Genomic DNA, 25,905 nt, shown 5'->3' with positions numbered 1-25,905 from the left:
CGAACGAACGAACGAACTAAGGTGACTGGGAAAAGAATGGGAGAGAGAAGGGAGAGAATGCAGATCAGAAAAGTTGCCAGTAAGTGAGACACCAAGAGGACTGGGGGGAGGGCTGGGCTATCTGTTGTGTTGTAGCCCTACCCTTTGGCTCTGATCTCTTTTCTTGGGCCTACTGGATGCTTCCTCATGGGCAGAGCAGTCTCCTCACTGCTTCATGCCTGTGATAACAATGATAGCATTTCAAGTTGGCATGGCAGGAGGGTGGGGGTGGGCGCGGCAATCAAAGATGAGAGGAGCCCCTGGACAGGGGTCTTCAGACAGAACTTAGATGCTGGCTACACTGCATCGAGAGAGAAATTCAAAGGTTTTTCTTTGGGATCCCAGATAGAATATAGAAGAGAGAAAAAAAATTCAGTAAAATCAAAGTTGTAGTTTAGCCTTTGGAAAATTACAAGTCAACTTCCCCAACTCTTCTCACTGCAGGCGCCTCTGGGTGCGAAGGTAGAAAGCTTCATGCATGCGTGTGTGCATGAGTGTGCGTGTATGTGTGTGTGTGTGTGTGTGTGTGTGTGTGTGTGTGTGTGTGTGTGTGTGTGCCTGCATGTGCATGCGCACGCACTCCAGAGGGTAAAATATTCTTCATAACTATTCTCTGTGCCTGGGCCTCTCTTGAAATTGCAATAGGAGGGGAAGCAATTTGAAATGTATTTCTTTCATTGCAGTTACTTTTCAGAAAGAATGTAGTTTAAAACCCAGTGAGTATCTGATTTTTATCAAAATGTTGAGAAGTAGTCACATCTAGGTCCTTAGAGTTTGAAAAAAAAAAGCTTTTCCAATTTCACTTTATCCTGCCTTGTCAGTGTGTCATGTTTGTGTGGTGGCTGAAGTCATGCTGGGCTTCAGCCTGGTGTTATTTCCCCTCCTCCTCCTCCTCCTCCTCCTCCTCCTCCTCCTCCTCCTCCTCCTCCTTCTTCTTCTCACAGGACCAGCCTTCAACCTCCATTGTCAGATCTCAGTCTCCTGTATAGCTAGACTTACAGACATGAGCAGGCAGAACAGATATGATTTTAAGAGTGGAATGCATTAGGAAGCACACACCAGGAGTACCTTGTAGAATTCTGTGGCAAAAGTCCCAGGGAGGAGTTGAGGATGAACTTGAGGAGGGGAGAAGAGGTATGGCCTCAGGTGTTTAGGAGAAGTTGAGAAGCCTCAACCAGCCTTCGATGTGGGTTTACCATGTGTCCAGTGAAAAGAAAGGACAGACATATTGGGAGAGGCTAGAGAGAGGCCAGTGTTAGCTGGGGACATGACCCAGAGTGTGTGAGATGAGGGTACTGAAGCATGGGTAGGCGAGACACAGAGTGTCCAGTAGCCTAGGGAGGACTCAGGCTTGGAAGAATGGTCACGTGGAGAACCCATGGGAGACGACCTGGAGAAGGAGCACAGTGACAGAGAGGCAGATTCAGTTGAGAAAAGTGGGTGGCCCAGCAATGAGGGGCGCCGGGGCACTGGTCAGTAGAGGGGAGGAGGGACAGGAACATGACCGGCATCACCTCTGCCTCTCAGGGCACTGGCGACTCACAGGCCCTTAGCTTCCTCCTCTTTTTTTTTTTTTAATTTAATTTAATTTTATTTGTGAACATACTGTACAGAGGGGTTACAATTACATGGGCAGGATAATGCGTACATTTCTTACCAAGCATTGCAGCCTCCTCCTTTGGTTTACCCTTCACATCCCTTCCCAGCCTTCCCCCCTTCCCCATAATCCCAATCCTTCTCCCCCCCTCCCCGCCCCCCCCTCCGACGTTGTAAAGCTCGTTTTGGACATGACCACTTGTACTTCTCATTGTTGCAACAGATCCACCTGTATCCTTAAACAACTGGTTTTTCCCCATCTCCTCCAAAAGTTATACTGACATCAAATATAGTGAAAGCAGGGGTTATACTGTGGGGGAGGTACATACAAAGCAACAAAGAGATAATCTTATAAATGCGTTAGAAACACATGCATGAAAGAAAAAAAACATTAAAATACATATCTAAGGGTCCATTTTCCTGACATCACATTATCTGACCTTTTCTGCTTGACTCATACATACACTAGATATTGCAAATAAGGGAAACCATGGGACCTATGTTTCTTTGGGCCTGGCTTACTTCACTTAATATAATTTTTTCCAAGTTTTTCCATTTCCTAACAAATGGGGCAATGTCATTCTTTCTGATGGAGGCATAGAATTCCATTGTGTATATATACCACATTTCCTGGATCCATTCTTCTACTGAGGGGCATCTGGCTTGGTGCCATATCTTAGCTATGGTAAATAATGCTGCAATAAACATTGTTGTGCTGGTAGCTTTAGTGTGGTCTTGTTTGTAAACATTTGGGTAAATGCCCAAAAGTGGGATTTCTGGGTCATAGGGGAGATCTATGTGAAGTCTTTTGAGGAACCTCCATACTGCTTTCCAAAGTGGTTGAACCAGTTTACATTCCCACCAACAATGCAGTAAGGTTCCTTTCTGTCCACATCCCCTCCAGCATCTGTTGTTGTTAGAGTTCTTGATTTTTGCCGTTCTAACTGGGGTGAGGTGATATCTCAATGTTGTTTTGATTTGCATTTCTTTTATGGCTAGGGATGTTGAACATTTCTTCATGTGTCTATTGGCCATCCTTCTTTCTTCTTCAGAGAAGTTTCTCTTTAAGTCTTTGGCCCACTTATTTATTGGGCAGTTGTTTCTTTGAGGATTTGTTGTTGGGGGGTTTAATTTTTTGAGTTCCAAGTATATTTTAGATATGAGACCCTTGTCCGTTGTATGGCTAGTAAAGATCTTCTCCCAATCCGTGGGCTTTCTATTGATCTTGCTAGCTATGTCATTTGCCCTGCAAAAGCTCTGCAACTTTATGCAATCCCATTTGTCCAACCTTTCTTTGATTTGTTGTGTTTCCAGGTCTCTATTCAAAAAATTTCGGCCTGAGCCAAGGAGACCTAGGGTTTCTCCTATTCCATCCTGTAATGTTTTCAGAGTGTCTGCTTTGACTTCAAGGTCTTTGATCCATTTGGAGTTGATTCTGGTGCAGGGTGATATATAAGGATCTAGCTTTAGTTTTCTACATGTGTAGTTAACCAATTTTGCCAGCACCATTTACTGAAGAGGCTGTCTTTCTTCCATTCTATTGTTTTAGCTCCCTTATCGAAGATTAGATGGCTATAGGTCTGTAGGTTCATTTCTGGGTTTTCAATTCTATTCCATTGGTCCTGAGGTCTGTTCTTATGCCAATACCAAGCTGTTTTGATTACTATGGCTTTATAGTAGAGTTTGAAATTTGGTATTGATATTCCTCCAGCAGTGTTCTTTCCGTTGAGGAGCGTTTTTGCTATTCGGGGTCTTTTATTGTTCCATATGAATTTTTGGATTGCCTCTTCTATTTCCTTGAAGAATGAGGTTGGAATTTTGATAGGTATTGCGTTGAATTTGTAGATAGCCTTGGGAAGTATTGCCATTTTCACGATGTTGATCTTTCCAATCCAAGCTTCCTCCTCTTTTATCTCCATTACTTAGGCTCCATTGTAGGGGTGAGGAAGGCTCTTATTCATTTGGCATCAAAAAAGAGGCTTTGTTCTAGAGCTTTCCATGTGCAGTTTCTTCTGTCTGGAAATAGTCTTCCATGAGAGATTTCCCATCGCTGCTTTGGCCTCATTGCTACATCTTTCCTCTCCTCAGTTTTACAACCCCCTCCAGCCCAGTATGGATTTTCTTTCAAGGCTCTTATCACGGCTGGAAATTATCCATTTATCCCCTTGTTTATTTGTTCCAGCTTACTCTTAGCTCCTGAAATGTAAGTTCCACAAGAACAAAACACCATGGGCCTCGTTCAGTTTTATTTCCCAGCACCCAGCAGAAGGCCCACAGAGAGCACTCTTGGGGAGTATGGGAGAAAGAAGGCATGGATGGGCATTTGCAGCAGAGCTCATGACTTCCAGTAATGAGACAGGAAGGCGAGAGGAGGAGACTTGACCTTGGAGGCTGTCCTGAGTACCATAGCAGTTACTCCGAGGAGGGAACTTGTCTACGTTTTCTGGACTGTTCCTTCCTCTAGGGAGAAGGATTTCCATTCTAGAAATCTCTTCCTAACCTTGCAGGGGGCTGGCCCTGTTTTCCTTGGTTTATGTCTTTCTCACTCCCTCAGAGAACTAGAGGCCACTTGCCTTTTTTTCTGGGAAAGGCCCAATGTGACCCCGCCATCTTTCTCTGGAGCTGGGAGCTGGGAAGTGTCTGGTTAGACAGCTGCATCAGGGCTGAGGTCTAAACCCTTCTGGGTTCCTGCTTTACCCTTTTTGGGGGAATTGTCTCTTCTTGGGAGTAGCAGGAGCAGCAGACAACTGGCTTTGTGGCAGAATGGAGAAGGGGGACATCACGCATTTGCTTGTAAGGAGAGAATGACTTTCGACGGTGAAGTTGACCTCCTTGGCTCCATTCTTGGGGAATGAACAGGAAGGGGTACAGGGTTGGCTTGTGCTCTTGAAGGTTGTTTCCCTCCCCTAGCCCTCCTCAAGTGCAGCTGAATAAGAGCTCCAGAGACCAACTAGCGGCTACACATTGACCTTTTCAAAGCCAAGCGGGAGCTGCAGTTATAGGCAGGAGCTGCAGTCCTTTGAGAATTCTGCCTTCAGCCAGCATCACTAATTCCAGGCGTGAGGAGCCTGGTGCTACTGACAGAAGCTTAAACTCTCCCTGATGGCTTGGTCCCACCAGGGCCTGCCTGAATGCAAGCCAGAAATGCAGCAGCCAAGGGCATGCAAGAACTCCCAGCGCTTTTATCCTTCCTGGGTGCATGTCCCTGTGTGTATCTGTGGGTCCCAAGACAGTTGCTGCTTGCTCTGGTACCTTCTATTCCCTGAGGAAACAGAGGAGGACTAAAGGCTGAGATAGTTTTAGGTGTCGAGGAGGAGAGTGACGGGGACTCTTCCTAACCTTTTTGGTTACCCGACTATAAAAAAAAACAGCCAAAAACCCTCAAAAACCCCCAAACCTCAGGTGAGCTTTGACAGTGAACAGGTCATGTAATACGCAGAAAACACTCTGTACATGGCAGTCTCGCTCTGCCACTTTAATGATGTACAAATGCCCTTTGACTCTAAAGGGTGGGGAAACTTCCTTCTGCCAAGGGCCATTGGATATTTATAACATCATTCATAGGCCATGCATAATGATGAACGCAGGCAGAGCTGATGGAAGCATCGTGTATCTATTCTTCTATTCTGTGATGCAGCAAACCAATGATTTCCCCACCCCTGTGGTTCTTTGAGGAGCAGGAGCTAATGGAAGGGAGCTCTCCTGCTGCCACCCACCCCCGCTACCTTCACACTGTTGTTAGTGTGTTAGGATCTGATCCTAGCCAAGGCCATGGGGCAGTGAGGACTGCTGGTATTCTGGGAGAGGCACAGGGCTGCTTGCTGAAGTTGCCTATGCACATGGGCCGTCAGAGTCTGGCCCACCCTGAGTGCATGTGGGCAGGGTTGCAGGTCAGCTGTGTTGACATGACATTGAAGGCAGAGGCCTTATGTTTTATTTACATCTTCATGAGGAATACCAGATAAACCATTCAGTGATCTTGTTCTATCAGTTAGTTATAGGGGAGAAATGAAACATCCCCAAACTTAGTGGCTTAGAACGAGAGTCACTTGCTATTTTTAATTTGTGTGTGTGTGTGTGTGTGTGTGTGTGTGTGTGTGTGTTGGTACTAGGGCTTGAATTCTAGGCCTCACACTCTTGCTTGGCTTTTGTTTTTGCTTAAGGCTGGTGCTCTACACCTTAAGCTACACTCATTCTTCCAGCTTTTTGCTGCCTAATTGGAGATAAGAAACTCACAGACTTTCCTGCCCAGGCTAGCTTTGAACATGATCCTTAGATCTCAGCCTCCTGCGTAACTAGGATTACAGCTGTGAATCACCAGCACCCGACTTGACTTTTAATGAGTTGATAGTTTATGCAGGCAGCTTTCCTTTGGTCTTGCTTGTGTGTCTGAGATTGGCTAGTATTGGGCTGGGGGTAGCTGGCTCAAGGCTTCTCTGTGTCTTTTCATCTTTCACTAGATGAGTCCAGGAATGTTCACATGGTGGTGGCTGGGTCCAAAGACAGAGACGGAAGTGTACAATCATGCAACCCTTGCTTATGTTAGATTTACTATTGCCTTATAGGTCAAGGCTGTCCATGTGGCTGAAGGCCAGGGTTAGAGATGGAGAGGGTGCTCAAAGTGTCCCGGAGAAAGGCAGAGTTAAAAGATGGCTCCTCTGTGCAGTGCCTTGCAATCAGACATCTTCCCCTGATATATGACGTACAGGCTGGAGCCCCACCATTCAGTATGGTGGCTGGCAGCCAGATGTGGCTGTTGAGTTCTGAAGCGTGGTGACTGCAGTTGAGGAGCTGAGTATGAAAGTTTGTTTTATTTCACTTAATTTATTAAAATTTAAGTAGCCATATGGCTAGTGGTGATGTTATGAGACAGCCTAGATATAGTGGCAACTTGCATTGGCAGCTTAGAAAGCGGCTGTGTGCCAGGCACAGGAGCCCACGGCAAGATTCGGCACAGACAGCTGCACCGAGTTGAGATTCTCTGCAGCTTGCAATGGGCCGGTGCGAGGTGTGCTGTGATGAGGAGAGGGTGTATCTGGGGTGAGTACTTCTGGTTGGGCTTCTCTCGCCTTCTTGCATTTCTATGCCCTGAGCCATCTCTGTTTATTAGGCTTGTCATCACCTTTGATGGGTTAAAAGTGCTTTGTGTACCTGTCTTATTGAACATAACACAGCTCTTCCTGGGTTTATGCATGGTACTATAAATGACAGGATTTCTTCTTTTTATGGCTGAGCAGTATATGGTATGTATGTATAATGTATGTATGTATATATATATAGATATATCTATATCTATATATATATCACATTTTCTTTACCTGTTCATCAGTTGATGGACCCTGAGGTTAATTCCATATCTTGGCTATTATGGATCATGCTAGACATACGGCATTATCTCACTCATATGGGGAATCTAAAATAGTTGATCTCAGAGGAATAGAGAGTGAAGAGTTGTTATTAGAGTCTGGGGAAAATAATGGAGAGGGGATGGAGACTTTCCTTGGTGAATATAAAGTTGAAGTTTGATCATATGAATAAGTTCTGGTATTTTATTGCACGTTTAGGGTTAACAGTATTGCGTTGGCCATTGTAAAACAGCTATAAGGCAGTATTTTTAATGATCTGACCACAAAGAAATAATAAATAGGTGAGGTGGTAGATATGTAAATTTCTCTGTTTGGTCACAAAATGGACATATGTACTATAAACATATTCAGTTATTATGCCCATTGAAAACAAAATAAAGCCAGGAGCCAATGGCTCACAATTGGAATCCTAGTTACTCAGGAAGCTAATACATGAGGATTGGGATTTGAAGAAAGCCTGGGAAGGAAAGTCTGTGAGACTCTTATTTCCAATTAACTGGAACTGTGGCTCAAATGGTAGAGCACTAGCCAAGGGACAATGCCTAGACCTTGAGTTCAACCACTAGTTCCCACACTTCCCTCCCCATAGAAACAATGATGGAGATATGGATCAAGTGGCAGAGTGCCAGACTTGAATGAAAAAAGCCAGTTGAGGGCATGAGGCCCTGAGTTCAAGCCCCAACATACATGTATAAATAAGAAAATAAACAATGACCCTCTTATATTTTATAGTATGCTAGAAGGTGATGACTGTTAGGAGAAAACACAAAGCTGGGCCAGGGTAAGAGAGAAGATGATGACAGTGAGGCTCACAGTTTTAAGTAGGATGGTTGGAATAGGCCTTAAAGAGCAGGTGACATTTTAAATAAAGATTTGAAGGTGGGAAGAGAAAGAGCCCTGTAAATACCTGGAAGAAACTGTCTCAGGCAGAGGAAGTCACCCGTGCAAAGGCCCTGTGGTGGGAGTGTGTTGAGTATGCTGAAATACTCAAAGTAGTAGCCAGAAGGCCAGTGTGAGTGGAGTGGAGTGGGAGACAGAATTAGATCCCAGAGGGCTAGTAACACTTAGCTTTGATGTTGATTCTCAGTGACAGGACAGTCCAGCATCTGTCCCCCGATGCTCCAAGGCATGGAGAGAATGACTTGTGTGGTAGGGCAGACAAAACATCCTGTAGTGGCTATGACTCTGGATGGAAAAGAGGGTCCAGGTGATGATTGAAACATCCCAGGCTGAGACAACATGGGGTTGATACTTTGGGCTCTGAGTGATAGAAATGCAGTTCAAACTGGTTGACATGAGAAAGGGAATTCAGTGGGTCCTAGAAAAACAAGCTTCAGTCACTGCTGGACCCAGAGGCTAGGGTGACGTCATCAGTGTCGCCTTCTCAAACTGCTTGTCTCTGTGTTGCTTCTGCCCATGGGCTGGTGTTCCTTTGGGAAAGTTGGATGGTTTATTCTAGAGCTAGTGCAAGACAAGTAGGCCCTGGTTAAAACAAAACCCGGCATCCCCCATCTAACACAAGAATAGATCTGTATTGGTATGCAATCCAGCTGGGCTCTGGGGTCTTTTCTAGATTGCTGCCCTTTGGAAATAATTGGCTCTGTCTTGCAGTGGCTCTACCAAGTGCCAGATCCCATCTCAGTGGATGGTCTTGGGTTATCTGCCATCCCAGTCGGAAATGAGCTCCCGATTGGATTGGGGTGGGGGTGGGGAGTCACCCCAGTGGGAAAGAGTATGATGAAGAAAATCTCATCAAAGGAAATCAGGAGTCTGAAATAAGAAAGGGGACCATATCTCAGGGCTGGGCGCGATTATATAACCGGTGACCCTAATGAGATTGGAGCAGGGACCCAGAGCTTGAAGTAGGAATGTCCTGAGGCTGGCTAGCACCATTCAGGGCGGGCAATAGCCTCATCTGAACCATGAGATGCAAAGGGAGGTGAAGGGAGATGGGGCCAGGTCCAGCAGCAGGGTCCCTAACCCTGCCTGGAGAACAAAGCCGCCAGCCCTGAGCTCATGAGGATACCGAAAATGAGCTCCCAAAGGGCACATTCTGGCCCTAGGACCTGCTGTACCGGAGAATGGGCTCCACACAGTGGGAGATGGTCAGTCAGGGGATGGGTACTAATGGAGCATGCCAAGTCTAAACTGATATCTTTCAATCTCCCTGGACCACTGCGGCAGACTCAAACCCCTGTTTCTGGTGGTGGCCTGCCTGGGTGGGGAGTGTTGGAGTTAGACACCCTCCAAGATCCCATCTCACTTAAAGATGATTCTTTCCTCCTCTCCTCCTCCTCTTTCCCCATGCTCAGATATCCGTGGGCTCCAAAGCTTTCTGGACCAGGCCTCACGTCTGGGCCTTGACGTGTCCTTACAAAAGGTGGATAAGAACATTAGTCACGTGTTTACCAGCCTCTTCACCACCATGAAGACAGAGGAGCTGAACCGCTACAGGGACACACTGCGTCGCGCCATCCTGCTGCTCAGCCCGCAGGGGGCGCACACCTTCATCAATGAGGTAGGTCATGGACATGGAGGGCCACGGCGGCAGGTGCCTGGTACTGAGAGGCCACTGCGTGGCTCTGCAGGGCACTAGTTCTTTCATACATGGCTGAAACAGATGCGGGAACTCATGGATGTTCAGCCTATAGTCCATGGTCATGTCTCAAGGAGATCTGAGTATAACTTGGCTGCTAACTGGTCCCCAGCAGATGATCGAGGCTTACCCAGGCCCTGAAAGGCTGTGGGGTTGCTGGCTTCTGGAAAACTTGCCTACAGGTTACTGCTGGAAATTTCTGAGTTGAACTCAGGTTATTGTTTGCTTTTGAGTTTGGTCTCTTTATTGACCGGTGTGAGTCTCTGAGGGATAAAATGAATTCCTAGCTCTCATCGAGGTGGGTGGGTCTGCTGTGGGACAGATTAGCATGGGGGGAGGAAGGTGACTGATAGATAGCCACTAGGATGTTCAGTGTGCTGATCTCTTTGGTGCTTGGGCTGATCAATGTATGTTTCTTGGTTTTTGTTTCTCTCTCTCTCTCTCTCTCTCTCTCTCTCTCTCTCTCTCTCTCTCTGAGCACATGCACATGCCTGCCAGGCCTGGGGGTTGAACTCGATGCTTTGTTTCCTTGCTTGCCTTTCTTTCTTTCTTTTTTTTTTTTAAAGAAGGGAACTCTATCACTTGAGCCATGCCTCTACTTCTGGATTTTTTTTTTGTTTTTTTTTTTGCTGATTAATTGGAGATAAGAATCTCTCAGATTTGTGTGGCTTTGAAGCTCAGTCCTCAGATCTCAACCTCCTGATGAGCTAGGATTGCAGGCATGAGCCACCTGTGCTTGACCTGTGTATTTCTGTTAAAAACACCTCAAGTAGAGGTTGGGAGTTTGTAATGAAGACAAGGCTCACCAATTTGACAAAGACTCCATTACATGGAGGACAAACTGGAAAACTCTGATCTAGAATAAGCTGGCAGATTGGTGCTGGGCACAGTGGTCCTTGGAGAGGAGGTGAGCAGGAGGTGGTGGTTCCCTCCCTGGTCTGGTTGGTTCAGGAGAGGGGGGTGATGTGGGGCTACAGAATCTTTGGGGGCAAATAAGGGATAGACGGATCACAGAACCCTCTCTGTAGTTTCTCCTCCCACCATCCAAGCCACCATACTGGCCCTCTCTGATGAAAAATAAAATGAAAGAGAAAAGCAGAATTATACTAATTCCATTTGATGTACTTTGCCTGCTTATTCTGCTGTCCCCTCTAATTAATTATTACTTAAAATGCAACCTCATGATGCATCAGAACCAGCACAAAACCTAGTCCCAGAGAAAACTTGGGAATGCTTAATTTGTTGCAGTTGGCTGGCAGTCCCGATGTTCTCCACTAATCAGACCCTGATCATTCTGGTTGTCAGCCGAGATGTGAGGTCCTGCCTGCTCTTGGCATTTTCACCCGAGCCCATTTCCCTATATGAAGTGAATCAGTCCAGTCATGGGTAGTGTGGGGTTAGTGGTAGGAATATAACCAATCATTCTCACAAAGTTCCCCAGGGTGTATTTGCAAGTCTACTTATGGGATGGCTTTTCTCTTTGTTCTTTATGGCCAGCTGGTGTCTGCTCATGTCTGGCTCATCTGCTTAGGGGTGCTGTCTGCTAATTCTATTGCCAGCCTCTTCCTCTTCCTCCTCTTTCTCTTCCTCCTCCTCTTCTTCCTCCTCCCTCTTCATCTTCCTCCTCTCTCTCTTCCTCTTCCCTTCTCCTCTTCCTTCTCCTCTTTTGCTTCCTTCTCCTCTTCTTTCTCCTCCTTTGCCAGTACTGATGCTTGAACTTGGCCTAGGTGCTGTCTGAGCTGTCTTACTCAAGGCTGGCACTCTACCACTTGAGATATACCTCCACTTTCACTTCTGGCTTTTTTTGGGTGGTTAATTGGAGGTAAAAGTCTTAAGGACTTTTCTGCCTAGATTGGCCTCGAATCACGATCCTTAGATCTCAGCCTTCTGAATAGCCAGGACTACAAGCATGAACCACCAACTCCTGACGTGGGGTCAGCTTTTAGGTTCATGACAGCAGTGCATCATCTTTAGAATGGTGATGAGAAGGCTGCCCTCAGAAAGGCTGGACTTGGGGGTCAAAACACCCTGGTCTCCTGACCCAAGCCAGGGACCTAGCACACAGCTGTCCTCGGTGGGTGCTGAAGGTACAGGCCATGCACGCAGGGGATCTTTTCCTCCAGCAGGGCTTGCTCTGCTCTGTGCGTGGCCTTGAAGCACCCTCGCTGGGGAGTGGGCTGCATTCACTGTCTTCTCAGTCGGGCCTTTGCTTTCCCCTCTGCCCCTGACTGCTGAGTGAGGCCTCAGTGTGCGATGAACTCAGCTGTGACATTTTCCTCACAGAGCTGTCAGCCGACTCAATGGTTAGGCTGTGGGAGGGTGTTCTGGGGCCTTTTTGCCTCACTTCAGAACCATGGGACCCGTCAAAGGATGAGGTTGGTAGTTACAGGGGCCGAGGGCAGGGTCTCATTCTAGGAATCCCACCAGTGGCTTCTGGAGCCTTTTTCCTTTTCGCAGTTCTTTCTGTCACTTGTCTAGACTTAATGAGCACTGTGACAAAGTCTATGCTGTGCCAATGCTCTTCCCTGCCTTTCATGGGGCTTTCCCCCCTATCTTTTTTTTCATGCCTGTACTGGGCCTTGAGCTTGGAGTCTGGGTGCTGTCCCTTGGCTTTTTCACACAAAGGCTGGCACTCTATGGCTTGACCCACACCTCCGGTTCTGGCTTTTTGCTATTTAATTAAAGATCAGAGTCTCTTAGATTTGTACAGTGGGGCTGGCTTCAAATTATGGTGCTCAGATCTCAGCCTTCTGAGTACTAGGATTATGGGCACGAGCCACCAGTGCACAGCAAGAACATTTCACCAGTAATGTGAGGTGTCAAGTGTGAGCTGGGATAGAAGAACATCATGGATGGAGCAATGCCTAGTGGCCAGGGAGACCCAAGAAACTTCCTGGAGTTTGTGATATGGGGCTGGGTCTGCAGAAGAGAGCAACATTAACCACCAGGGTAAGGAGGAAGTGGGGTGGGTAGGGGGAATAATTACAATGTGTATAGGACAAGGAATGGCCAGAATGGATGCTAAGATGATAACAAGAAGGGATTCTAAGTCAAAGGTGAGAATCTAAGCCTCAGAACTGGTTTGTTCTTGGAATCTGTTTCCAGGATTCCAGTTTATATCATCCTCTTCTTATTCTTCTCCAGGTCAGGTTTGATGGGAAGACCTCTAACTCACTGTGGTTTTGGTCTTGGGCTTCATTTTAGCCTCCCAATGGGGATTCCATTTATCCCTCTAACTGGCTGTTGTCCACCTGTATGTCCCTTCCTCCCTCCCTCCCTCCCTCCTTCCCTCTCTCTCTCTCTCCCTCCCTCCCTCCCTCTCTCCCTCCCTCCCTCCCTCCCTCCAAACACTCACCTACCCAGCAAGAACTGACTGGGTGTCTCCTATGAATCAGAAACTACATTAAGTACTAGATGGAAAACAGGTGGTGCCTCCTTTCTGACACAATCATGACATTGAAGTTAGAGGCCCCACACTAGGGTTGTATGCTATAGGGCATTCCCATAGCACCTAGGACCAGGCTGTGGTCCCCAGGGTCCTATCCACAAGATCCCCCTCTGTATGTGTGTGTGTGGATTGTGGGGGCTCCAGGATTTTATCCTTTCTCCTCTCTGTCATTGTTTTTTGGACTTCTGTTCTTAGCAACCCATGGGCATCTTACTTTCCTTTGCTTCCTCTGTATTTCTTTCTCTCCTTCCCCATCTATTATCTCTCACTGGACATAAAAGAGCAGACAGCCAAGGCGGGTGGCTCACACCTGTCATCCTAACTATTCAAGTGGCTGAGATCTCAGTATCATGGTTTGAAGCTAGCCCAGGCAGAAAAATACTTGAGACTCATCTCTAACTAACCAGTCAGAAGCTAGAAGCAGATATGTGGCTCAAGTGGTAGATCACCAGCATTAAGTGAAAAAAGCTAAGCCAAGTGAGAGCTCAGGACCCTGAGTTCAATCCCCAGTGCTGGCACAAAGAAAAAAGAGTAGACATTGCAACCCTTTCAATTCATTTGCACAATCTATGATGAGGTGCTTTAGTAAGAAGAGGCAGACACAGAGAAGTGGGTGGTTTGAAGGGATAGTTCCATTTTATTCCATACCTTCTCAGCACAGGGAGTCCTGATATCCGGTCAATGCATGGACATGATCATCTCTATGCATCCTACAGAGGCTGAGCACCCTGTCCCTCCCATTGGATGGTATGCTATTAGGGCTAGGGGCATGCTGTTGGCCATTTTATCTTCACAGATCACCACAAAGCCTGGCCCATAGCCACTGTTGAGGAAATAAATGAGTAGATATGCTGTATTTTTTACTTTCATTAAGAAGGCCTACACAAATGCTGAAACAAGGACATAGGATGACTCATTACAACAAGACACTACGATGGAAATGAACTTTACAACTTCAGGGAGGGGGGAGTGAGGGAGGTGGGGGAGGGAAGGGATAGTAGGAGAAAAACACAGGAGAGGGTAACAGTGTTCCACAAGAAATGTACTCATTACCTTACTCATGTAACCGTAACCCCTCTGTATAGAATTTTTACTATAAAATAAAAATTAAAAAAAGAAGGCCTATAGCTAGGTTTATTTTGTTTATCATGTATCTTGGTTGCCTTTTTGGCTGGCTAGCCAGATGGAGGACAGCCTATTAAGCAAGGTCTTTGGTCTGGAAATTTCTGCTATTGGAAAGGCAGATGTTTACCTATGAAGTCTTCTCTAGGCCAGGAGAGATCAGTGAACAGTGTGTAGGCAGGATGGTCCTGACCTGGCAGTGAGTCATGACAAGGGACAGCAGTGTACAGTCAGGTGAGTGTATGGGGCTGGATTGGTGGGAAACAGCAAGTGTAGGCAGGTGAATGAGTATAGGCATATATGTATGTATGCATGCCCACATGTGTGTATGTGTGTGTGTGTGTGTGTGTATGTGCACGCACACACACACAGACAGACACAGACTCATTGAAGGATACAATCAACCAGACCCTCAGACTAGCACAGCCCATTAGGCACTGAAACACTTACACAAACACATATATCTGGAAAAAACCCACACACCAGCATGCAAACACATCAACCAGACTGATGGCTTCCTTGGCAGGCATAGTGCTCCAAAGAAGGCTTTGCCATGCTGGGCAGGGAATGGCAGTTATAATGTGAGAGAGGCAGCAGGTGGCATTTACCTGTGCAGTGATCTCTTTTTATAATGGAAAGGTAGAGACAGAATGGAGAGTGTCTATGGGGCAGATTCTCATTGCTCTAAGAGTAGGTGGTCCCTTCTACTCTGTCTGGGTAGAGTATTGAGGCTTTTTGATGGTGGAAGGGGTCACCAGCTTGGATTTCCAGGTGTAGAGCATGCGTGGAGACCACTTTAATCCTTCATGGAACCAAACAGACACCTGGTTTCTAAAGAAAGTCAATTGCTTCTCAGATTGTGCTGCAGTGAATGACGCTCCCACAATGTGAACATAAAGACTGTGCTTTTTAACACATTTATAGTGAAGGTAAATTAAGTAATCTCAACGTTCTGTTGTTCCACATGGTATGTGCAAATATTTCTCGCTCCAATACGGTAAATCTTTAGTAGGCGACTTTATCACTCAGAGTTACGATAATTCCATGCCATTTAAATATCATTTGCTAGAATATTTTAAATTACTAATTAATTATGGAAGATTAATTTTGAAATATGGCTGTGCAGTTACATTTAATTATATCCTACTGTTTATAGATTTTAAACCCTTAGCACTTTAGTAAAAGTGCCATGAATCTGAGAAATTCATTCCTCCCCCCCCTTTGAAATGCTTAAAAATGAGATCGTGAGGAAGAGATAGTTTCTAGATTAAAGCCAGCCAAGCAAAGGTCTTGTGGCCTCTGGTGTCCCAGTCCACTATCTCTTTTCTGTGACGTCATTGTCACATACCTCCAGGGCCCTAAACACACCTCTGCTGATAATCTTCTCTCAGAGTTGGCTCAACACTCAATGCTGAGGCTGTGATTGGTTCCCTGTATTTCCACCCCCCCTCCCCACCTGGGAATGGTACACCTGGGATGTCGGCTTCATTCATCTTTGTTAGACATCTTCCCAGAGCCTGAGCATCATGGCTGGTAAAGCAACAGGTAAAGATTGGATCCTTGGAGCATTGACTTCTGCTCCATGCAGACGTATAGAACCTTGATTTCCCAGTGGGCAGAGTAAACATATTCTTTTTTTTGGTCATGAGGCTTGAACTGAGGACCTAGGTGCTATCTCTGAGCTGAGCTGTTTTGCTCATGGCTAGCACTCTATCACTTTGAGTCACAATGTCACTTCTGGTTTTCTGATGGTTAATTGGAGTTAAGACTCACTGATTTTCCTGCCAGGCTGGCTTCGAACTGCAGTCCTCAGAGCTCAGTCTCCTGAGTTGTTAGGATTACAGGCATCAGCCACTGGTGCTTGGCTAAACGTATTTTTAAAGTACCAGCAGAGCATGAACACTAGGACTAAAACATGGTTTGGAGAGAATTTAATGTTTGAGTTTTTATATTTTGAAAGGGTATTTATGTAATAATTGAGAGCAAAACCCAAAGGCTGCTGGATTTGGTGTTTATTGGATGCGTTTCTCTTCTGAATTACCTTGAGTCACACTGGCCCAAGTGGGTGCTAGATGCCCAAGGCCTTGTTCCAACTGTCTGAGAAGCCTGTCTGCTCCTTCCTGGGGTCAGCGAGTGGGGTGGTGAACTTGAAGCACATGGGGCTCCAAGATACCTGGTGTTCTTTTCTTCTTTGCAGGTCATTAAATAGCTGAGCAAAGTGTCAGTTCCTCCCTGTGGGAGTCTCCCTGGCTTATTAGCAGGTGTCCCCTTTGGCCATGGAGGCAGGAGGCATGAGAAATAAGCACTTACAAAGGGAAGCAGCCAACAGCAGCCCAAATGACTCAATTACCCTTTCTATGCTCCATATCTCCAGGGGCCTGAAGCTCTGGTGCGCTCCCCTGAGATGTTGTTGACAAAAAGGGCAAAAGGAGAGAGAAAGGATGGGCAAATACAGTTGCAATATTCAATATACATATGCAAAAATGGAACCAGGCAACTGAGGGGCTGGGTGGGATTGGGAGAAATGCAGAACAATGGAAGTGGTGACATTGATCAGGATGCCTTGTACTTATAAACTGACATGTTGAATTGAAGCCCTTTTGTACAACTACTTGAGGAATTTGAAAAAAAATGGAAAAAGAAAAGAAGGGGAGGGAGGCTGGAAAGAGTTTCTGGGGAATACAGGAAGGCAGTGGGAAGATGATCCTATCCAACTTGACATGATCCTCATTTCATAGAAGCTGTCTGTGCCATGTGGCCTACTCTGGGACATCCTCTGCACATGATAGCCCCCCCCCCCCCTCAAGGAGCCTTAGCTTGGGGCTGGAAGAGCTTGATCTTGATTACTTGAACTCTGTCTTAGAGCTGCCAGTTGCTTCAGAAAGGAGACAGGCTGTGTGTTAGTCAGTTCGTGCTGAGTAACAAACCATCCTAGAACCCAGTGTGTTGAAACAAACAAGCGTTTGATAGGTCCTGGCCAGTAGACCTGGGCCAGACCAACCGATCACAGCTGGCTCATGCATCCTGCTGGCAGATAAGGAAAGTGCTGGCCAGCAGGGACCTCAGTGGATGAGATGACTCAGCCATGGTTCTTACATCACCAGGCACACAAGCCCATGTGGATCCTCATGGAAGTAGCAGAGTTCCATGAGAGTCAGTGTCAGTGCTCAGGGCTGCTTCAGGTTTTGGCTTAGACCTATGAATCGTTGCTTCTGTTGTCATCTCTTAGCCAAAGCAAGCCAAAAGGTCAGACTAATGGGCAGTGTCTCTGGATGAGAAACTCCTCTGGGCAGAAATGATGAAGTGACCTAAACAAGAGTGAGAACTGGGGCCATTTTGTGATACACTGCTTATCATTGCTAGTGTGCAGATGACCTTCTTGGAGGAAGAGATGGGCTGACAGGTCTAGAAGGGAAGTAAGTACTTGAGATTCCATCTCCAGTTAACCAGCAGAACAAATTCAGGGCCCTGAGTTCAAACACTGGAATTGGAAAAAAGAAAAGATTTATTTTGGCTCTTGGTTGTGGTAAAAGTTTGAGGGGCCGCATCTGGTATATGGCTTCCTTGTTTGTGAAGTACCAAGGTGACACAGGGCTCCCCATGTTCAAGAAGCTGGGAGAACCACTGTGTTTCTTCTGTCTTCCTCCTCCTCCTCCTCCTCCTCCTCCTCTTCCTCCTCCCTCCTCCTCTTCCTCTTCTTTCTACTCCTCCTCCTTCTTGAGACAGGTCTCAGTCAGCAGGCAAGGCTGGACTCAAATCCATGGTCTCTTGCCTCAGCCTTGGGAGAGCTGAGATTATAGGCATGTGCTACCATGGTTGCTCCCTTCTTATAACACTAAGCATTCAGTCTTGAAGGTTCCACTGGGACCATGTTATCTAACTCCCAGCACAGCCGAAAGCCTCCATCTCTGAACACCACTGTGAGAGTAAGTTCCCACTTTCTCAATACTTCACACAGGGGCATAAACTCTAGCATGAAACTTGGAGGGGACAGACCTAAAAAAAATAACCACTTGCAAATGAAACCATGACTCCTTCCTTCCTTCCTTCCTTCCTTTCTTTCTTTCTTTCTTTCTTTCTTTCTTTCTTTCTTTCTTCCTTTCTTTCTTTCTTTCTTTCTTTCTTTCTTTCTTTCTTTCTTTCTTTCTTTCTTTCTTTCTTTCGTTCTTTTTCTCTTTCTCTCTTTCTCTCTTTCTTTCCTTCTCTTTCTTTCTTTCTTTCTTTCTTTCTTTCTTTCTTTCTTTCTTTCTTTCTTTCTTTCCTTTCTTTCTTTCTTTCTTTCTTTCTTTCTTTCTTTCTTTCTTTCTTTCTTTCTTTCTTTCTTTCTTTCTTTCTTTCTTTCTTTCTTTCTTTCTTTCTTTCTTTCTTTCTTTCTTTCTTTCTTTCTTTCTTTCGTCAGTTATGGGGCTTGAACTCTGGGCCTGGGCATTGACCCTCTTCAGCTCAAGGCAAGTGCTCTACCACTTAAGCCACAGCACCACTTCCAGTTTTCTGGTGGGGTTCATTGGAGATAAGAGTCTCATGGACTTTCCTGCCTTGGCTGGCTTTGAACTGTAATTTTCAGATCTCAGCCTCTTGAGTAGCTAGGAACAGGGGTGAGCCACTGGCGCCCGGCCCATGATTTTTTCTTTTCCTGAAAGATCCTGTCCTTTTAAAATCTGGTTAACTTTACTTTCAGTAAACTCAGTGAAGTTGTATAAGCTGATGGGGCCCCAGCTGGGTGGGAGAGCCCTGGAGAGGCTGAGCGGGAACAACTCCTTCCCCAGGGCACTATGTCCTCTTTCAGTCATGGGGTGCTCAAGATGGTTGCTTGCCCCAGAAGTTCAAAGTGCATGGTCCTGGCTCATTAGCTGCTCTAAGTGAGTGTGAGGAGCATAAACCTGCTTCTCCAGCAAGGTCAGGCAGAGGGGCTTTGGCCCTTGCTTAGCATATGAGAGCTTTCCTCAGAATGGGAGACGGTGGGATCAAAAGGGAGAATATGATTTTGGCAACTAGGCAGCTGAGCTCACTTTCTACCTGTAAAATAGAGAAGTGAATCCATGCTCATTTCAGAGTTGTGGTGAAGTTTAAGATGGGGTTTGGAAAAATGTCTAGCGTAGAGGTGACTGATCAATGACTGGATCCCTATCCCTTTCAGGGCACAAGGTATCCTCAGGTTTACTGCTCTGTCCAGAGCCAGGCTGATGACACTGCTCCCATTTCCTAGATGCAGAGACCGAGGCAGGGTTGTACCTGGGTCATTGAAGTCTCCAGTGAAATATTGTTAAAACAGCTCAGGGTGAGGGATGATCTTAAGGGGAGAGGATCCAGAGAAAGTAAAGGTGTGCCTTAAGAGTTGTCAATTTAAGGTGAAGATCTGCACATCATAGCAAAGTGGTGAGTGTTCAACATGACAATGCATTTGACATACTTAGGACAATGCCCAGGTATTGTCTGTGGCAGTGATGATAAAGATGGCGGTGGTGATGGTGGTGACAGTGATGATGATGGTGGTGATAACAGTGGTAATGATGGTAATGGTAGCAGTAATGATGATGGTGGTCATGACAAAATGATCATGATATAGTGATGGTATTGGTGGTAGTGATGGTAAAGATAATGATGGCATTCATAGTGTGGATGATAATGATGATAATACCAGTTAATAATGATGGTGGTGATGGTGACAAGTTAACCATGATCATGATGGTGGTGATGATGCTGTTGGTAAGTGATGCTCATGATGATGGTGACAATGGTAATGATGATGGCACTGTTGATGGTACTAGTGATGTTGCTTAGGACAGTGATGATGCTTGTGGGAATGGTGATGGTGATGATGGTTATGGTGGTGGTGGTGGTGATGATGATGGTCATGATGATGGTGATGATGGAGTTGGTAATTGATGGCCATGATGATGGTGACAATGGTAGCATTGATGGCAATGTTAGGGGTACTAGTGATGATGGTGGGAATGGTAATGGTGATGATGATGGTTGTGGTGATGGTGGGAATGGTGATGGTAATGATGGTTATAGTGGTGATGATGGCGATGATGGTGGTAGCCGTGATGATGGTGATGGTCAAGACAGTGGTGATAGTGCTGGTGACAATGATGGTGACACAGCTTGTGCTTCTTGTTAGAACTGCTTTGTCCTTGGCATCACCTTTCTCTTAATTTGAAACACTAGTACCCCAAAGGTCTCATTCATTCATAGAAAGCTCAAAGGCTATCATTACTTCCTTTGAGACTTGGTGGATGAGTGTAAGGCAGAGGTGAGGACCCACTGCTGTGGGAGAAGGACAGGCTGGAGGTTCCCTAGCTTTGTGGTTGTGATGTAAGAATGAGTGCTTCTGACATTGCTAGGGCAAGAAGCACTGGCATATTGAGACAAGGGCAGAGATCCTCTTTTGTCACATAGCAGCACCAGGGCTATGTGGCAAGTTGAAATCAACTTTATTACCAGCAGAAGGATCTGAAAAATGTCTGCTCCCTGAAGTTTATGACACTGATTAGGGCCCAGCCATCATTGTATTATTCTTCGTGTTTTTCTTGGTTCAGAATTTTTCTCATTGGTGTTCACTTAATTCCACCACTGTTAAATGAAGCATAAAGCTCATGAGGGTCACCATTCAGACATGTGTCTATCATCCAATCTATGGCATAGAAACTGTTCAGAAATGCTTGAACTAATGTGTCTTTACTATGGGAAAAGATGTATCTTTAAGGAAACAATCTCAACTACAAAGAACTGGAGTTACCAAGAGGCTGAAGAAATTGAGTCACGCAACTGAAACAACTATGGGTCAGAATTTTGGTAAGGGTTTAGTTGGGTGGTTGTGGCTCATGGTCTGTCATGAGGTTTCAGTTAGGACCTGGAAGCTGGAGGCATAGCTCCATTTAAGAATCCCATTTGTGGGGCTGGGAAGGTGGCTCAGTGTTAGAGTGTTTGCCTCGCATGTATAAGGCCCTAGGTTCGATTCCTCAGTACCGTATAAACAGAAAAAGCAGAAGTGGAGATGTGGCTCAAGTGGTAGAGCGCTAGCCTTGAGCTGAAGAGCTCAGGGACAGCACCCAGGCCCAGAGTTCAAGCCCCACAACCAGAAAAAAAAAAAAAGAAAGAAAGAATACCATTTGAGCTGGGCACTGGTGGCTCACACCTGTAATCCTAGCTACTCAGGAGGCTGAGATCTGAGGATGGAGCTTCAAAAGCTAGCCTAGGCAGGAAAATCCGTAAGACTCTTATCTCCAATAAACCACCAGAAAAACCGGAAGTGGCCCACGACTCAAGTGGCAGAGTGATAGCCTTGGGCTGAAGTGTTTAGGGACAGCTCCCAGGTCCAGATTTCAAGCCCCAGGCTGGGGGGTGGGGGAAGGGGAAGCCATTTGAGCTAGATGAAGAACCAACCAGCAAACCTTAGTACTGGGGAAAAAAAAAATTCATTATCTGAGGCAGTTTGAGATAATCTCACTTATCACACAGGTGACAGAGACACAAGAATGAACATTTAGTGTGGCTTCACTGAGACAAGGCCCTGAAGGGCAGTGTTAGTGCCAAGCTCAAGCCTACAATCCTAGTTACTCAGGAGGCTGAGATCTGTGGATCGTAGTTTGAAGTCAGATGGGGCAGGAAAGTCTTTGAGACTCTTATCTTCAATTAACTACCAAAAAGCTGGAGGTGTGGCTCAACTAGTAGAGCAGCAGTCTTGATCACAAAAGCTCAGGGATAATACCCAGGTCCTGAGTTCAAAGCCCCAGAACAGGCACAAAAACAACAAAAAATAATCTCTCTCAAAGAAATAGTGATTGGTTGACAAGAATGATTATTTGGCTCCCATTTATTAAATTACAGTCACATTTGCCTTTTAATTTTTTTTTAAGAGTCTTGCTATGGTAGACAAAGTTAATCTGGAACTTACCTGGCTACATAGTATTTTCTTCCTCAACCCCTGGAATTTTGAGATTAAGGGTGTGTGTGACTTCACTGAGCTTTCTTATCTGACTACTTAACATTTCTCCTAGTAGAATCAGGATTAGAGGGTTTATCCCCCTCAGCCACATTTGGTCTCGAAGAATAGTTCATTTTGGTTTCCTCAGAGCATGTTGTTGGGTGATGAACTTTCTCATGTGAGTGCTCAGGGTTCAAGTCCAGCAAGAAGTAGAAAGCACAACCTGTCCATCATATCATTCTGGCAAGATCCATGGGTGAGAGTATGGGCTAGGGTAGGTGCACTGTGTCATGCATTCATTCAGGTTTTATAGCATGAAGATTCACGATGTAGCCATTTGAGAGTGACCCAAAGATTACTAACAGGAAGCAAAATTCTTGTCAAGGCAAAGGGAGAATAACATCTCAACATTTAAAATAATTATTTTATGTTAGAGGAGATGGTTTTAACTTTTCACCATTAAGTACAATGCTGGCTGTAGGTCTGTCATATACAGCCTTTATTATATTGAGGAATGTTCCATGGATTTCCGGTTTCTCCAGAGCTTTTATCATAAAGGGGTGTTGAATTTTGTTAAATGCTTTTTTTGCATCTATTGAGATGATCACATGGCTCTTTTTCTTGCTCCTGTTGATGTATTTTAGATTTGTTTGTTTTGGGAGATAAGGTGTCTCCAGGTAGACAGGATAGCACAGAACTTATGATCTTCCTGTCTCTACTTCCTGAGTGCTAGGATTATGGGCATACACAAAATTATGACTTTCTTTGAACAATGCTAATGCAAGAATTGTGAGATGCTTGGAGAAGACATGGTGGAAGAATGGAGGCCCAAGGTAGTACTTTTCTTGTCCACAGTGAGCTCAGCCATCTCCTTCTTGACTTGACTTGAGCTTGACTTGCCACCACGTTGTCAAAGCTTCAGAGAATCTTTCCCTCCTCCTGACTGCTCTGTCATCTTGTGGGGGGGGGGGTGCAATTAAAGTCATGAAGGATGTATGACTCAGGAACCTCCCAAGGGACCTTGACAGCTCCTCAAGAAACCCACAGGGCCTGGTGTGGGATCTGCAGTAGGGTCTGGGAGAGGTGGCCCAATGCAGGGCGGGTTGCACTGCGGACCAGCCTTAAGCCAGGGGGAAGGGCACACTGCCCGGAGGACAGCGGCATCCTGCAAACCAGATGTTCTGACTGGCATCACTTCCCCACAACAAAGACACTTCTCATTAAAAAAATGCGATTTCTATGCCCGGCAACCACAGACAAAGAGAATAGTTGCAATGAAGGTGATATTTAATATTTATGTCCAAACTGGCAATACGTTGACATTAATTATCCTGTTATAATTAAATCTAGTAATCCATTACATCTCCATGTAACGGAATGTGATTATATAGGACTCTAGTGAGGATAATGGAGTTCTGAAGAGCAGGATTTGTCATTTAGACCTGGGAACAAAAGCCCTGAATGGCCGGCTGTGATGTTTTTACTCCACTCTTTTCCTCCCAGTCATTTATTCATCATCAAGTAAATATTTTTGAAAGACTGGTGCTTGAGAGACACAGGTGAGAGCACTTCGGCTATTCTCTGGGAAAGTAAGCAATTGATGTTAATGAGGATAGATACAACTGTGGGGACCATAGAGGTGCCCTTCAAGGTGGGCACATCTGTCCTAGGGTGGATGGAAGGCTCATTGCATGGAACAGTGGTTGAGCTGAGTCTTGAAGGCTAGGCAGGAGACAACCAGGGACAAACAGAGGGAGGGAGAAGACAGCCTCAGGAAGAGAGAAGGCAAAGGGAATAGGAAACAATCTATCTATCTATCTATCTATCTATCTATCTATCTATCTATCTATCTATCTATCTATCTATCTATCTATCTATCTATCTATCATCTGTCATCATCAGTTTATCTATTTAATAGTTGTTTTTTGAGATGTGGTCTCTTTATATAGTCCAGGCTGGCCTAGAATGTATGATCTACTTGCCTCTGCTTCCTGCATGGAGTGGGAAGGCATGGAAATAGACAGTTTGGTAGCTGAGGAGTTTGGTTTGGGGTAAAAGCAGTAGATGTTTTAATATGTCTACATCTAGTGGTAGGGAGATTCTGATTCAAAGCCATCCCAGGAGGACAAATCCATGAGAATCTTATCTTCAATAACTAGAAGAAAGCTGGAAGTGCAAGTGTGGCCCAAGTGACAGAGTGCCACTGTTGAGTGGAAAAACAAAGCAAGAGTGTGAGGTCCTGAATTCAAATAATGATAAGAGATTCAGGTGGAGACAGAATGAGATGCAAGAGAACCCATAAAGCCATGCAAGAGGCTTGTTAGGAAATGGAAAGACCTGGAAAAAATTATATTAAGTGAAGTAAGCCAGGCCCAAAGAAATATAGGTCCCATGGTTTCCCTTATTTGCAATAACTAGTATATGTCTGAGACAAGCAGAAACAGATAAGTTGATGTTAGGCGAAATGAACCTCAAGATAATGATTCAAATGGCTTTTCTTTCTTGCGATTGTTTCTAACATATTTATAAGATGATTTCTTTGTTGCTTTGTATGTCTCTCCCCCATGGTATAACCCTTGTTTTCACTATATTTGATGCTGGTATAATTTGGGAAGGGAAAGGGAAAGATCAAATCGTTTAACTAGGGATACAGTTGGGCCTATTGCAACAATGAGATGTACAAGACATTATGTCGAAAAACGAACTTCACAACTTTGGTGCAGGTGGGGAGGGGGGAGATGGGAAGGGATGGGAAGGGGAAACAAAGGAGGAGGCAACAATGCTTGATAAGAAATGTACTCATTACCTTGCTCATGTAATTGTAACCCCTCTGTTTGGTATTTTCACAATAAAACAACAACAAAAAAAAGACAGTGGGAGCCATCAAAACACGGATGAGTCCTATTGTACCAGTGTTCTTGAAAGCAGCGAGTAGCCACGGGAAACAGAATGTGTCGAATGGGTACCTGGGCCCGGGAGGAAGGACGGCACCAACTTTAGGTAGCAGTGGTACCAGCACTGACATAGCACAGAGCTAAGGTAAGGGTGAGTGGGAGGAAGGAACAATTTGGGAAATTATTTTAGAAGGGTGTTCTATAGAACTTAAGGTGAACCTACATTTAAAAAAATGAACAAATGTCTAACTTTAGAGGCATTCCAAACTTAACCGAAAAATTGTAAGGATGGTACAGAGCTCTTATCCACCCCATCGCTAGATGTCTTTATTATTAGCAATTAGTATAAAGTATAGTGTTTTGTCACAATGAATGAAGAGATATTGATATATTATTAACCAAAATTCATGCTTCATTTACTTTGCCTTAGCCTTTCCCTAAAGTGCTTTTAGAGTGTTTGTTTTAATATCCTCTCTAAGACATGATTTGTTATTAGTTATATAGGTAGAATTCCTCTTGGTTAGGATTAATCTGGATGTTTTCGTGTGATTAATCTGGTGTGAGTGGTTTGGAGAAGGATGAGCATAGAGATAAAGTATGACCCTAGGTGAAGCTCACACTTTTTTTCATGGTATTGGAGTTTGAACTCAGGGTTTAATGCTTGCCAGGCAGGTACTCTTGCCATTGAACCACACCTGCAGCCCTATTTTTTCAATGGTTATTTGTGAGATAGATTCTTGCTTCCTGCCCATGTACATACCTAGGCGTCATCTACCCAGCTTCCCAGGATGACAGGAATGCAGAGCCATATCTAGCTCTCTGCTGGTGGTGATGGTGGTGGTAGCAGTAATATTGGTGGTGGCAGAGATGATGTGGGTGGCTTTGGTGGTAGTTGTAGTTGTGGTTGTAGAGGT

General features: G+C 45.2%; 1 protein-coding gene across 2 annotated transcripts in view; it reads left to right on the top strand.

Annotated features, from left to right (window-relative positions):
• Grid1 (glutamate ionotropic receptor delta type subunit 1) overlaps positions 1-25,905 on the top strand; it is a 762,765-nt gene that overhangs the window by 216,209 nt on the left and 520,651 nt on the right. For both annotated transcript variants that reach the window (XM_070020755.1, XM_070020756.1), the window contains exon 4: positions 9,314-9,519. In XM_070020755.1, the coding sequence (XP_069876856.1) occupies positions 9,314-9,519 (206 nt within the window). The remainder of the gene's footprint in view (positions 1-9,313; positions 9,520-25,905) is intronic.

Source organism: Dipodomys merriami, unplaced genomic scaffold, assembly GCF_024711535.1.
Source record: "Dipodomys merriami isolate MVZ:Mamm:240054 unplaced genomic scaffold, mDipMer1.0.p SCAF_14, whole genome shotgun sequence".
Lineage (NCBI taxonomy): Eukaryota > Metazoa > Chordata > Mammalia > Rodentia > Heteromyidae > Dipodomys > Dipodomys merriami.
The sequence above is the reverse complement of the archived record's forward strand: the minus strand, read 5'-3'. Positions and strand labels throughout refer to the sequence as shown.